Source organism: Leptinotarsa decemlineata, unplaced genomic scaffold, assembly GCF_025532065.1.
Source record: "Leptinotarsa decemlineata unplaced genomic scaffold, Ldec_3_MD MMD2_tig00000199_RagTag_RagTag, whole genome shotgun sequence".
NCBI classification, from domain to species: domain Eukaryota; kingdom Metazoa; phylum Arthropoda; class Insecta; order Coleoptera; family Chrysomelidae; genus Leptinotarsa; species Leptinotarsa decemlineata.
Genome location: NW_027412544.1, coordinates 5,560,049 through 5,574,143, shown reverse-complemented (window position 1 = coordinate 5,574,143; position 14,095 = coordinate 5,560,049). Strand labels below are relative to the sequence as shown.

General features: G+C 33.3%; 1 protein-coding gene across 1 annotated transcript in view; it reads right to left on the bottom strand.

Moving 5' to 3' along the window:
- Positions 1–3,758: 3,758 nt before the first annotated feature.
- Positions 3,759–14,095, bottom strand: part of LOC111507925 (uncharacterized) — a 47,940-nt gene continuing 37,603 nt past the window's right edge. Inside the window, exon 5 of the mRNA XM_023163309.2 lies at positions 3,759–11,365. Coding sequence (XP_023019077.2) covers positions 11,280–11,365 — 86 coding nt within the window. The 3' untranslated portion in view covers positions 3,759–11,279. The remainder of the gene's footprint in view (positions 11,366–14,095) is intronic.

Below are 14,095 nucleotides of genomic sequence, written 5' to 3'. Positions count from 1 at the left end.
GGATTGTATATATTTATCTTTCAAAAAAGTAGGGGGTAGCGATTCCATTTTTTTTTATTCGTCGAGCCATTTCTGATCCTATGTTCACAAAGTACTCATTGACTGCATTTATTTTTTTGTTTAGCTCAGTTATCCGTTCACCGTCTTTATTTTTAATACTATAGTTGAAGAGAGAAGATTTATTTCTATTTCTGTTTGTTATTTCATTTATTATTTCCCAAGTTTTTTTGCAGTTTTCTTTACTGGAATTCAGTTTTCCGTTATAATAATCGTTCTTTGTTTGTTTGATCAATTTGTTTAGTTTATTTCTATAAGCTTTGTATTCATTACAACTTTGCAGTGATGGCTTATGTAATAATTTTTTCTTAAGTGAATCTCTTTTCCGGATTGAAGTGATTAAGCCGTTGGTTATCCAAGGTTTTAATTTATGGTCACGATTCTTAGTTACATTGCAATTATATGCTGAGACTTCAATATACGATTCAAGTTTTTGTAGAAAATTGTTATATGCTAACTGAGTATCAGTGTTGGTTAGAATACCACTCCAGTTTTTTTCATTCGATTGATTGTTTAAAATAAAGTAATTAATTTTTTTATTCTGCTGTTTTGTTTTTTTTTCATGATTAAGGTTTACACAATCAGTTTTGGTAAGCCCCAGGTAAATTGGGAAATGATCAGTGATATCCGATTGAAAAATGATGGGATGTGCCTCAATGTTTGATATTCTTGTCCTTAAAAATATATGGTCAACAATGCTTTTAGATTCCTGACTAACCCTCGTTGGTTTATTGATAAGAGAGAAATACCCGTGTTCAGACAATACATTTACGTATGTATGAACATTGTCTGCATGTCTTTTATATACTTGCTCAGTCTTTTTTCATTATCTGTACCGAAGGCAGATGACGGTCCCATATGTCCTTCAGTGTTGCTATTTATAGTTTTAACCTTGTTTCAAGTGTTTTTCTTGGTATTTTGTAGATAAAAGAGGCCCTATAAATCGTCATCCCTCGATCTTGTACTTCTTCCATAGCGTTTTCTACATCTTCCGTTCCGATTCAAACCGAACTAAACGATGACTAGTACCATCTACTGATTATTACTTGAACTTTTTTCTATTGGCCATCTCTCCCGTACAGCCGTCTCCCCCGGAATTACCCTATCAATACCTCAACATGAAATAAGTTTTGAGTATGTTGCAATAAGTTTTAAGTGTATTTTATCGAATTTTTTAACCACTTGATTTTAATTTATTTTATCTCAATTGTTGTAATAAATTCGAAAACAGTAACATTTTTGAATAGAGAATGAAGAGACCTTTAAAACGATATATCACAGGCCTATACTTCTCATTTAAAAATTTAGGGGTTGTACCTGTCATTTGACGGGGGTTGAAGGTAGGGGTAGCAACTATGTCAAATTGTAATTCGAAGTGCTTGGGGATTTTGTTAAAATATGTATCGTAACCGAAATAATGAGTTTATTCCATTCGGCTTTTACACACTGTATATATTTGTTTGTGAATAATATGAGTTCAATACAATTTGTGGAAAGAGGATATTGGTATATTTATTTAATGACTCCAAATCAAATTGTGATAGTACATTTTGAATATATCAGTAAACCATAATATCATTATTGTATTCATATGAAAATGTTCTTAGAGGACGAAACTGCAGAAACGTCAGTTTCAAATACAAGTGGTTAAAAATAAAAGAAATTTCATTTCTCATTTTTCTTCATAATATCCCCTATTTTAAAGTATTTTATGTCACAAATATCACACAAATCAGATTACGTCGTAGGGAACATGAATACAAATTTTTATATTGTAGTAATACAAATTACGTTCATCATCTATATACATTTATCTTTCGACAGACAACAACATACAATACATATAAGTCAACATTGACCTTTTTTTAAAACATTCAACACGTAAGGGTATTTCGATTGTTAATCATTTAATGGAGGGTAATTAGAGTAATCACATTAGAGAAATTTTTGAAGAATGACTAGCATTCATAGATTGTTTGTTATGTTCATCAATTGATGGAAAGGAGCACTTTTGAATATTTCGATGGTTGAATACGCATGGAAATCGGAAAAAAATACTCTAATAATCATCAACGACAACTGGATTTCATCATTTCCACTAATTACTTAGTTATTCACTAAAGGAGTCAACAAGGAACAACGTATTTTAATTGAATTGACAATATTGAACAAGACTTGGAGGTGAATTCTACGAATCTGATTGTCTTTGATTAGTTCATATTTTTATAAATATAAGTATATGTCTTGACATTAGTTCACATCGTTATTCATTCTATTCAAAAATGAATCAATTACCTACATTCGATCAGCAGAGCATGTAGAATAATATCTAGGATAAGTTTATTAGGATATTTTATGGAAAAATCAAATTACAATTTTTTTTGTCAGTTTGGAATTATAGTACCCATTTAAGTTAACCAAAATATACCTAGGTTAGGTTAAGTTTGGTCCAAAGTGAGTGGGTCTATTCGACCCTCTATCGCAATCCGCAAGGGTTTATTATGGCTCATCTATTCACAATCAACCAAATAAACCCAGCTTCTTAACGAAGCCGATTAGTTTGTATGGTAAGTGGTCTTTCAGGTCAGATGGTAAAAATATGGCTCAGCCGAACTCTAAAAACCTGATACGGACTCCAGCGGGGTAGGCACAAAGTATATGCTCTGCTGTTTCATCGTTAATGAGTCAGTGAATGTCACCTGGTAGCCTGGTATGGAAAATGTAACCTCGTAAATGTAACGCTGTTTTTGGAATATCCTTGGGAGGCGAATCGAAATAAATACTTGAAGCCATAAGTAGGTATGTATCTTTCTAATTCTTTCTTCTGTTTGTCGGTGAAGATTTGCCTATACCTATAAACAATGTTTGTTGATGGTATCGATAACACCGTGTTGCTTATCTCTTCGACAGTGAATCTTTTACAAAACCTTGTCAGAGTGCGATAATAATTAATCCCAAAAATCACTTATTTTGCAGCACGCAGTATCACTGCGTGTAATACTAGTCGATCAGACTTTCTCAAACGATGCCATGACATTTCTATGATTTTTTCTAAAGCAAACAAAATGTATGTAGTAGAAGCTCAAAAAGCCTAAAAAAATGAAGCACACATATATGGTGTTGGTTGTCACATCCAGCCCCCGTCAAGTTGAGCCAACCAGCCCTAAAACACATTTCAAAATAATACCTATGAGACTCGACACAAATGAACAAAATTTTACTTCAGCCGTCCGAAAAAAACAAATGTACAGATCTCCCTCACACAGTATAAGAGTGAACTGAAGTGACGTTAGGTCAGGGATATTGCTTTCGCGATCCTTCGATTTTGTTTGATACACTCTTTCGTTTGTTTGATTTTCCAATATGGTCGCTGTGACAACCAACCCGTGAGACAACCATATCCGGTCTCCCTTATCACGTACCATAATTTTCGATTTAACAGCTACAAATGAGTAAGGGATACCTCAGCTGATTTACTGAACAGAATGAAATAAAAATGTTAAATATTGGACAATAAACAATATCTAGTTCCCTCATCGATAATGATTTGTGTTTTATATCATTATAATAGTTCAATAGAACTGATGTCAAGACTGAACATAGTTGTGCGCGTTTTATACCCAACTAATATCTAAAAACTCGATTCAAATGAGGAAAACGAATATTCTGTTTTGGTAAAAAAATCGAAACCAAAATATTCGTAATTTTTTACATTTGGTATATTTTATAGTCATCGTTTCGCTTATACCCTGATATACATTGAAATTTAGGCCAACAATAAAGTTATACCCATAAATTACATGAAAGACAGATATTACAATTCTTACGTATATAATTAATGATAACATGTATAATGACCAAAATAAACACATCCATTATATATTATAACAAATGTCAACAACGTTCAACATTTATATATACATTTATATTACAGTGAGCCCTGCGATTCAGTTCTAGGCTCGTTATTTTCTTACCACAAATAAATGACAAGACAAATCGTAAGCTCAGAATGGGTCCTATGTTCCCATTCTCAATATCATTAGAGAATATTGCAATTTATAACTTTCTGAGTTGAATGACATGAAATTATAATAGGACAGTACGATGTAAATGTATGGAATAAATTAAATATTTGAAAAATAGGCGTTTTTTGAAAGAAATCGAAAAACATGTCAACTTCAATTATCGACGGCTCATCTCGTTATATACATATAAGAGACGTTTCGTCACCGGCTTTGGCGTGATGACGTCATCGACAATTTTCTCAAACGCAAACAGGGGTCGTGTGGCACCTCGTTCAAAAGGTCTACTAATCGTTTATTCCACGATATAATTATTCCAATATTTAGTTATACTCGGTGAACCGAAACTTTTTATTCATTAAAATACAATAAAATTATAATACCTAAATGTTCAAATTGATGACCTTCGGCAGTAATGCCGAACGTCTTTGAGAACACCGGGAATATTTGTCCAATCTCCATTATGATGCGTTCTATTAACTCTTATGAATCATTTTGTCGATTTTGTTAAACTCCGCCTCTCAAGTATCCTCATAAAGAAGTCTAACGGGGTCAAATCCGGAGACCTTGGTGGCCACTCGATCGATCCTCTTCTTCATATCCACTTACCTCGGAAAACAGTATTCAGGTAGGTTCGTAGATTAACGGCGTAGTGTGGGGCAGCCCCATTTTGCTGGAGTAAGCCGAGTCAGTTGTGGCATCAGATAACCCCGAAGAAAGTGTAGATACCAAGCATCAGTTACGCTTTTCTCAGAAAAGTATGGCCCTATTATCTGGTTGTTCGAATTCCGGCCCAAACATTTTATGTGGATATTGTGTGCTATGCTCCTCAATCCAATGTGGATTTTCTATTGCTCAGTATCGATAGATCTGACGGCTTACGTGAACATTGAGCATAAAAGTAGCTTCATCTGAAAATATTACATTTTGTATGAAAACTCATCTTCTAACTGTTCTTGGACCAGATGAACTTTATACGGATGTCATTTTTTTTTAACACTCTAACAACAGTCGATTGGTGTAAATTTGTATTCAGTGCGACTTGCCTCGAGCTGGTATGGGGGTTTTCTTTTAACGTGAGTACCACGTCAAGTTTTTGGGCGTCTAACATTGATTTTCTATCATTTTTAGGGAGATCTTCAACATGGCCCGTTTCTCGAAACTTTCAATTTGAGAAACGGGTTTTGGGTTGGGTATTAAGGTACTATTGAATAAATCACGAAGTTCTACCTGTGTCCTTACTTCATCTCCAATTAAAATTTCGATTCGTTCGCTTTCTGTAAGTCTCATTGCCGGATCATAAGTGATTTGAATATTTTTAAAGAAATAATGTCGAACGCTTCTATGACAATACACTTCATTTCTTTTTCCGAATCCACAAAAACAATAGAAGACACAACGATGTTTTCCTTATCATGATTTAGTTCAACGAATGAGTATTTATTGTGATTTCATTCTTCTAAATACATAATTTCGGTTGATCCTGTGTTAATACATATTGGAATATTATACCGGTGAACTGAATGAGGTGCCACATCACCTTTGCATTTGAAAAAATTGTCATCACGCCGACACCGGTGACGAAACGTCTCTCATATGTATACCATGAGATGGTCGTCAAAAATTAAAGTTGACGTATTTTTGAATTTTTTCCAAAAGACGCTCTATTTGTTTAATATCGAATTCATGTCATACATTTGCATCGTACTGTAGAGTAATGCTGACTACTTTTATGTTGATTACATTCAGTTGGTTGTCAGATATTAAATGGAGTTCGATTTGACTTTGCTCCTAAAAAAACGTTCTTTTCAACAAGTGCAACAAGCATCCATTCAATACAGAAATAGTTTATGAGAGTAATAATACACATAAATGGTACATATTATATAAGATATCTATAAACTCATTCAATGAAAAACATTTGATAAAAAATTATTCTTTTTGAAAAATTACTTATAGTCTTTTCATTTATTCATGCATATTAGTATCTAAGTTCATCAATATATGGTATATCAAGTCTCAATATCGATTGTTAGACGGGTTGGTTCGGAGTTCTGAATACAAGTATATTATTTCAAATGTATCTTTTTATAAAATTTTGGGGCAAGTGTATGAAAAACTTTTCACTTGTTACTTGGTGAAAATCAATAACAGTATTAATAATGATAATAATCACAAATATTCACAATATAGACTTTATTTCCAACACACAGTCCATCTGAGAAAACAAGTGTTGTAGTGAAATGAAGTATGTATTGCGAAAATTTGTGATTAGGTATTATTAAGAATAGAAGAAAATATAGACATTTTAGAGTCCACTGAAAGATCAATAATGACTTTTTTCAACTGAAAAATCTCTGAATCTTTTGTGTAATTCTACATCTTATCATGGAGGTTTCATAAAATAACAAGACTCGACGTCTTTAGCCGTATTCGGGCTATTATTTGAACTGTCAAATATCGCACAGTTGACGCGAGTCTACTCTGAATAAATAATCAGTGTTACTAGAATCGTTCAAACTGCGAACCCGAATACGCTTTTTCGTTCACAACATTGTAACTATACTTGTGTCTACAAATTGATACAATATTTTTAGTTTTTCAAATTAGAAATCAGAAACTATTTACGTTTATTAGTGGTGAAATGTGAAAGTTAATATTGAGAATTACTTGGTAAATAATCCCTTTGCAACCTTTGGCTACCTTCCATGACATAACGAGTTGAGTTGGTATTTATTTGAAGATACAAGTGATCATCAATTTTCAGTTATTAGTGAGGTAAAATGATAAACCACAAAGCTATTGTACAGTGAAACACGTGTTGAGGTTTCGTAATCTGTTCAGTGAAAATCTCACAATGAATTGCTACTTGAATAGGCATGTTAAGCTTTTTCATCAAATACCAGTCAATTCCAACACATGTAACATGTTGAGTTGATGTTTATTTGAATAAAAAATTAATTATTTCAATCTGTCGTTACTTGTCGTTACTGACTGTTTGGACTTCAGTGGTTTATAACTACCCAGTAGTTTTTCGGGTTGAACACTTCATTGTGAGATTTAAAAAAAATTACGTGAATGCAACTTGTTTCACTAGACTGGATAACTCTCCGGGAACTGCCTCGATAGATATTGCGAAAAGTATAGGTAGAAAAATCATCAAATTTTGTTAGTACGAAAATGATATTGAGACGAAATCAGCTGAAATAGTTTCATGTTCCAAACACTTTCGATTATACTCGAAATAGACTCGAACATTGTTATTTTCAATTGAACATTTTCAATAGAACATTTTATTAGAGATTAAGAACTTCTAGATCTATCTTAAATCACTTACTTTTTCTTTTTCTAGCATATATTCCGAAATATTTGACTTTCAATAAGAAAAATTGCATTTTTGTGATTGATTCAGCCGTTACTTGATGAAGATCCATAGTAATTTTGAAAACTACATCCCAGGATTTGATCTCTATAAACTTTTATTTGAAAAAATATAATCACGATATGTTTCGCTACCACACAGTAGCTTTCTCAAGTGTATGAATTCATACACTTGAGAAAGCTACTGTGCTAGCGAAACATGTGGTGATTATATTTTTTTAGATCGTGAGGTGTAGTTTTTGAAAAGAAAAATTGCAATTGCAGGACATTTCTCATTCGAATATATTTTCAATTTCTGAAATATTTCTAGGTTTTTCTCATAGGACTTTTAGAAAAAAGGTTCAAAATGAACAATTATTGGTCCGACTGTGTCATTTTTTATACAAGGTGTCCATCAAAATTATTGAATATTGACGTTCAAAAATTGGTCAAAATGAATGAGAAATATATTCAAATGAAAATTGTGCTGAAAATTCAATTTTTCATATCAAATTTTAAATATTTCGGAAACTCTGCAAGATAGAGAAAAGTGTGAGATACGAAACAGATGTAGAATTTTATATAGGATCTAAATCCACAATAAAATATAGTATGATCAATTGAAAATTAAGAAGTTTGGCCTACTTCTGGTATAATTGGAAGTGTGAGGAAAATTGAATTATTTTAGCTGAATTGTTAAGACATTATCCTACACTGTAAAATTTTCATACACTTATACTTTTTGCAATGTCTATCGACGCAGTTCCTGGGGAGTCACCCTGTACGATGGCGTGTTTATTACATGTGGAATATATCTAGTCATTTAGTTGTGTTGCGGTTTTGTGCACTGAAAATGTTGCAAAAGTGTGTTACAACTAAATAAATACATTTGTCATGGATTTTTATCAAGTATCAGTCAATTCCATCAAATAAACTGGTATAGTTTTTGATCCTGAGTAGTTTTACACAATGAATGAGTTGGATAAAACTGGTGCCGAAAAAGTGTACCCATTTTGTTCAATAGAATGGTACTTGAAAATATTGGAGGAAGTAATGAAACTTCAAAAACTTAATAAATTTGGTTTACTCTATTGAGATATAACTTTATTTCCGTGCCCTCATTCTCAAAAGGAATTTCCACCAAACGAACAAAACAGATACTGTGTCGATTTCGACAAAACAACCTTGTGTCGCCGGCAACTGTTTTCGTCATACTAGAAATATTAAACTACATTAGAAATATTAGAAATCACCAAAAACTTTCACTTCACATTTTTTAAAAAAACAATAATTTAAAAGTCATGTCATGTAAAGTTGAAGTAAAGTCAACATATTAATGTACTCAATGTAGTGTGTGTATAACGACCGTTTTTGGTCACACCTTCATATTTTCATAGCTGAATGTGAGAATCTTTGGCAGTACTAATAGATTGTTTCAATTTTTAGGGAACGAATATCTGTAAGCCTTTAAAAAAACGTAAATTATACAGCCAGCTTCAAATACTAAAGAACAGTAAGAAGATGACATAAAACCCGAAATAGAATCACAATAAAAATGAGAAAACAGAGAAAATACATATAAACATTCAAGAGCAAAATCATCTCAGGAAGCTATGAAAAATAAGATTGCTCTATGCCTAAAGCATTCAGCGGAACATCCTAGCCTTGGAGACGATCAAACCTCACTATTGAAAACAATTACGAATAGAAGACAAACTGAATCTATTCAGAGAGTAAAATCACACAAAAATTACGTAGAATAGGATTTAACTTAAGTCGAAGTGGGACATATCTTCGTTTAATTCCCAAAAGATCTAATTCTGCAGAGGAACATCAATCCCTTATTTGAAGAACATAGCATCCATACTTGGACCAGAGCAAGGCTTTTTCATACCTCAAGATGATAAAGCTAGGGTTCCTATTGGTCTAACTGCAGTAAATAAGCAAGCACCTCTTCTAATGCAAATGGAATATAGAATCAAATTGCCTGATCACGACTGGGTAATTGCTGAGCGGCATAAATTAATACCAGAAGAATTTTATGCTGGTATAAAAATCACTTCCAGTATGCTAGAACAACATACATCGCTATCCGAAGTGAAAATCATGGTTCATCTACTGCTAATAATCATGCTCAGGAATTCGAGACGCTTCTCGAACTTTGAAGCATTAGCTAAAACTGACCACGGATTGGTAAAACCAGTGGTGATCATGACGGTTGCTGAAAGGCCAGATGAAAATCCGCGTTATCAAAAATTTATAAGGTTTGCTATGCAACACATTAATCGACACGATTTCGATGCATGTTTTTAGCTACCAATACTCTTGGCAGAAGTGCGTATAACAGAGTAGAGCGCAAAATGGCTCCTCTTAGTCGTGAACTGGCTGGTTTGATATTACCTCATGACCATTTTGGGTCTCATTTGAATGAACGTGGAGTGACAATTGATGAATATCTGAAAATATCCAAGTTCGAGTTTGCAGGAAATGTGTTAGCTGAAGTATGGAGTTCAATGGAAATTGATGGCTAACGTGTTACTGCAAAATATGTTGGGCCGGGCGAACAAGATTTGTCGGATTTCCCAGACATTGAATGTTATACAGAACATAGAATGCTGTCGCCTATTTAGATTACTAGACAACACGTTTCTTCAATCACCAGTAAAGATAAAACAAACATTTGATGACCTATAATCTATTCGTTTTCGTAACAATGATCCCATCTAGTATCTCGCTCAAAAAATTTGATTATGAAAAAATTGCAGCCCCATATAAAAACAGTTTAGAGAAGGTATGATGAAAAATGTTCGTGTAGTGTTAACGAAAAAAAAACATATTGTAACGAATCTGAAGCTGCCCCTGACCGATATGCCGGCCATCGAACAAACACATGACATCACCGCAAAAGGAATGCAGTCGGCAACCGCCGGTAAAACTCTAGTTGAGTATCGAACCACCGATTGGTGGAGTTCCAGTTTCAAGTTTGTTTTCGTAACTGAAACAAAGTTTTTTTTTCTGTTTTTAAAAACGAAACTGGTCGCAAGCGAGTCCGTTTGGTGGAAATCCGCCTTTAGAATCCTGAAAGTGCTTATAGATTGTCATAAATCATTTCCAATATATTGATAGGTACGTAGACAATCCCGCAACTAGAGTAACGTAGAACTCCTAACTACCCGTTTTAGAGAAGTATGATTATTTAAGTAACTTTTATGATATTATCTTTTAAGGCAGTTTTTAATTACTGATTTGATTGTATTATTCTTGCAGTTCTCAATAACACCGACATTAGCATCAAAAAGTAAATTCGATTAAAACTTTGTTCACTCATTCACAACACAAAAAAAAATCAGAAAATGTTTGTCTCAAGGTGAAGTGTCTGATGTGACTTGGGAAATACCTGAATTTGTGAAAAACATTTCTTGTATAAATAAGTTTTTTGGTGCACACTCGTCAATTCCTACAAAACTTCGAATGAAATATTCTTTCCCAGTCATAACAGTTTCTTTACAAATCCGAAAATTGAGAATAACTGTGAATCCACTTTGCAAAAAGAATTCACAATATATGCTGATGTAAATAAGCCACAGTACTTATTTAAGAAAAACGAAACACTAGTTTACAAGTAGTATTCTTTGAAATTTTCCGTTAAAAAAACTGTTCTGATGTTTATGGTATCAAACTTCCTACTGGAACGATAAGAGGAAGAGGCAAAATACAATACAGCGGCAATACAGTAAAAATGTGGAGCTCAGCAGTATTTGATCCAATGAGATATTAACGAAGCATTTTCAAAAGCCTTTGAATAAATAAAATAGTGTTTGTTTATCTCCCTAGAATACTTCACGTTAGATTTTGGACGGGAGGAACTGTCGAAGAATTTTTTCTTTTCTGCAGCGCATTTATGAACTCTTCATTCTCCTTTCGTACTGAAAAAAAACATTTCCAATTAGTACAAACGTATAAATCTTCAATATTGATACCGAATCAGTAATGCTGGAGAGTGATGAATATGACAAATGAAAATTTATCTAACCAAATCAAAACACAAGTACCTCCAATGAATCCTATCAAGGAAACTGTTGTTGGAATAATTCAGGACATAAGAACATACAAAAAAACAATTATTTGCGTGAAGTTGATTCAATTTTTTCTTGTAAAAACCGAACATGGTTTGACGATATCGGCCCCATTCATGGAATACATGGAGAAATCCTCTCACTGGTATATTTATATTGATCATTTGATAGTGGTATGTTATGAAACTAGATTAGACTAGACTTATATTTATTTTTTCATCCAAAAATGAAATTTATACACATCGGGAAATTCATTGGCAAAAACAGTATATGGATAACTTCGATGTTTCATAAACTATGACGTCACTAGATTACGAAATACGGAACTAGCTATAGGAATCGCCATTAATTTCAAATGTAAGCGGTATGCTTATATGGTGGAAATTCAGAGAATAAAATAGCCCCAGAAAGTATTATCCGATAACTCTCAATCCATTATGAATGTTTGTTTCCAATCTCTGGAAGAAAATTTTATTTTCGAGAAATCCACTGATTCACTTGTTTTCAGCCAATTTACGACAGTAATGTCAAAGGCAGTTCTTTGTTAATTTTTGGTCCCTAAATGCGAAAATGATGGTAAAAATTCTCTAACACGTAAGACTTTTGTGTTATGATTTTTTTCACAAAATTTTAATGAACACGACATTCTAAATTTGCTTTTTCCCTTTTCTTCCACTTGTCCAAAGAGATAAAATGTGTGTTTGTCTAAATCCAAATAGTGTGATTGAAAAATTAGGATTTGCACATAACCCTGTTGAATGGCGTTTATTTATAGATTCGTCTAAAACAAGTTTAAAAGCCGTTCTGCTCCATAATGGTAACAAAAGACCATCTATTCCTCTTGCACATGCAGTTGCCATGAAGGAAACACACGAAAGTATATCACTTATTCTAAATACAATATAAGTTATAATTGCGTATAAGTGGCAAATATGTGGTGACTTTAAAGTCTTAGAACTATTACTAGGTCTTCAGGGCGGATTTACGAAGTTTTGCTGTTTTCTTCGCCTTTGGGCAACACAGAGCCATTATCAAGTAAAAGAATGGCCTCCGAGAGATAAATATATTCCAGGTCAAGCTAACGTGAAAAATATACCTCTCGTTAATCCCAAAAACGTTTTGTTACCTCCATTACACATTAAACCGGGGTTAATGAAAAATTTTGTAAAAGCATTAGACAAAAAAGCTGATTCGTTTAAATATCTTAAACACGTTTTTCTAAAATTAAGTGATGCAAAGCTCAGGGAAGGTATAGTTGTTGGATCACAAATTAGAAAACTACCAAGTGATTAACAGTTTGATCAAAAGTTAAGTAATGTTGAATAAGCTGCGTGGAGTTCTTTCGAAAGGATTGTTTCGGAGTTTTTAGGGAGCAAGGAAGTAGAAAATTACGAAACACTTGTAGATGAACAACCTGAAAACTACTGCAGAATGGGATGTCGCATTTCTTTCAAAATCCATTTGAGTTTTTTCCCAGAAAATTTGAGTGCTGTCAGTGACGAACAAGGAAAAAGGTTCCACTAAGACATACTGTCAGTGGAGGGAAAACGATGAAACATATAAACGAAAGTCAACATTTACAAAAAGGTTATGCACAAAAGACTTCATTTCAATGTTTTTTCTTGTGTATTGTAAATAAACTCTGTTATCCTCATTATTATCTTTTTGGAGAGTTTTAAGTTGGAATTTTTAATTTTTAAATTTTTTTCTTTGGTCCCAGTCATTATGTTTCAATTATATTATATTATTTTGAATCATATTATATCATAGTTATTGTCGAAAATAAAAATAATATTTGAGAAAATTATAACTATATTATATAATTATTATAATATATTATATTTTATTTTACAATACAATATTTTTACAACCAATTCTTATAGGTTTTTTGCTCTGTATACAATTTGATAATGAATAAATCCAGAAAAAAAAGACTCATTCATTAGTCGTGAATCCATAAAAAGAGTGAGGAACATATATCAGATAATTTTTTCACTTACCAAAGTTCTAAACGCCCTTCTCTACACAAAATATTAGGGTCGGCAGAAAATGTATAATGCGTAACATTCAGCGTGAAGTTACTCCCTCTCACGATTGTTGTTGATCTATGAGTCAGTGTGACGATAACAAACAAAATACTGATGAACGCTAATAGACAAAACGTTCCCACGATAACTATTATGGTTTTCCTTCTTTTTCGATACTCCAGCAAATCTTCCTTGGTCAGTAATTCCTCCTTCGCGAAGCTTGCATCCTGATAGCTCCTCGATCTTAGAGAACTTTTCCTCGAGCTACTGTGGCTTATCCTGGAGCTTCTCCTGAATATATCATTCTCATACCTGAAGTGGTAGTTAGATTTCTTCTTAAAACTGCTGGAAGATAGACTGGTTGCCCGTCGTCGAGTATGTTTTCTCGGATTGGGGGCGCTTCGCCTTGTTTTGTCACTCCTCACGAAAATCTGCTCCCTCCGGCATCTTCGGTAGAGAATGTCTTCGAGCGACACTGTCCTCCTGAGTTTCTGCGGCTCTTCCCTGAAGGAAAATGAACTCGATCGTGAACTGGAGTTTCCGTCATTTTCGG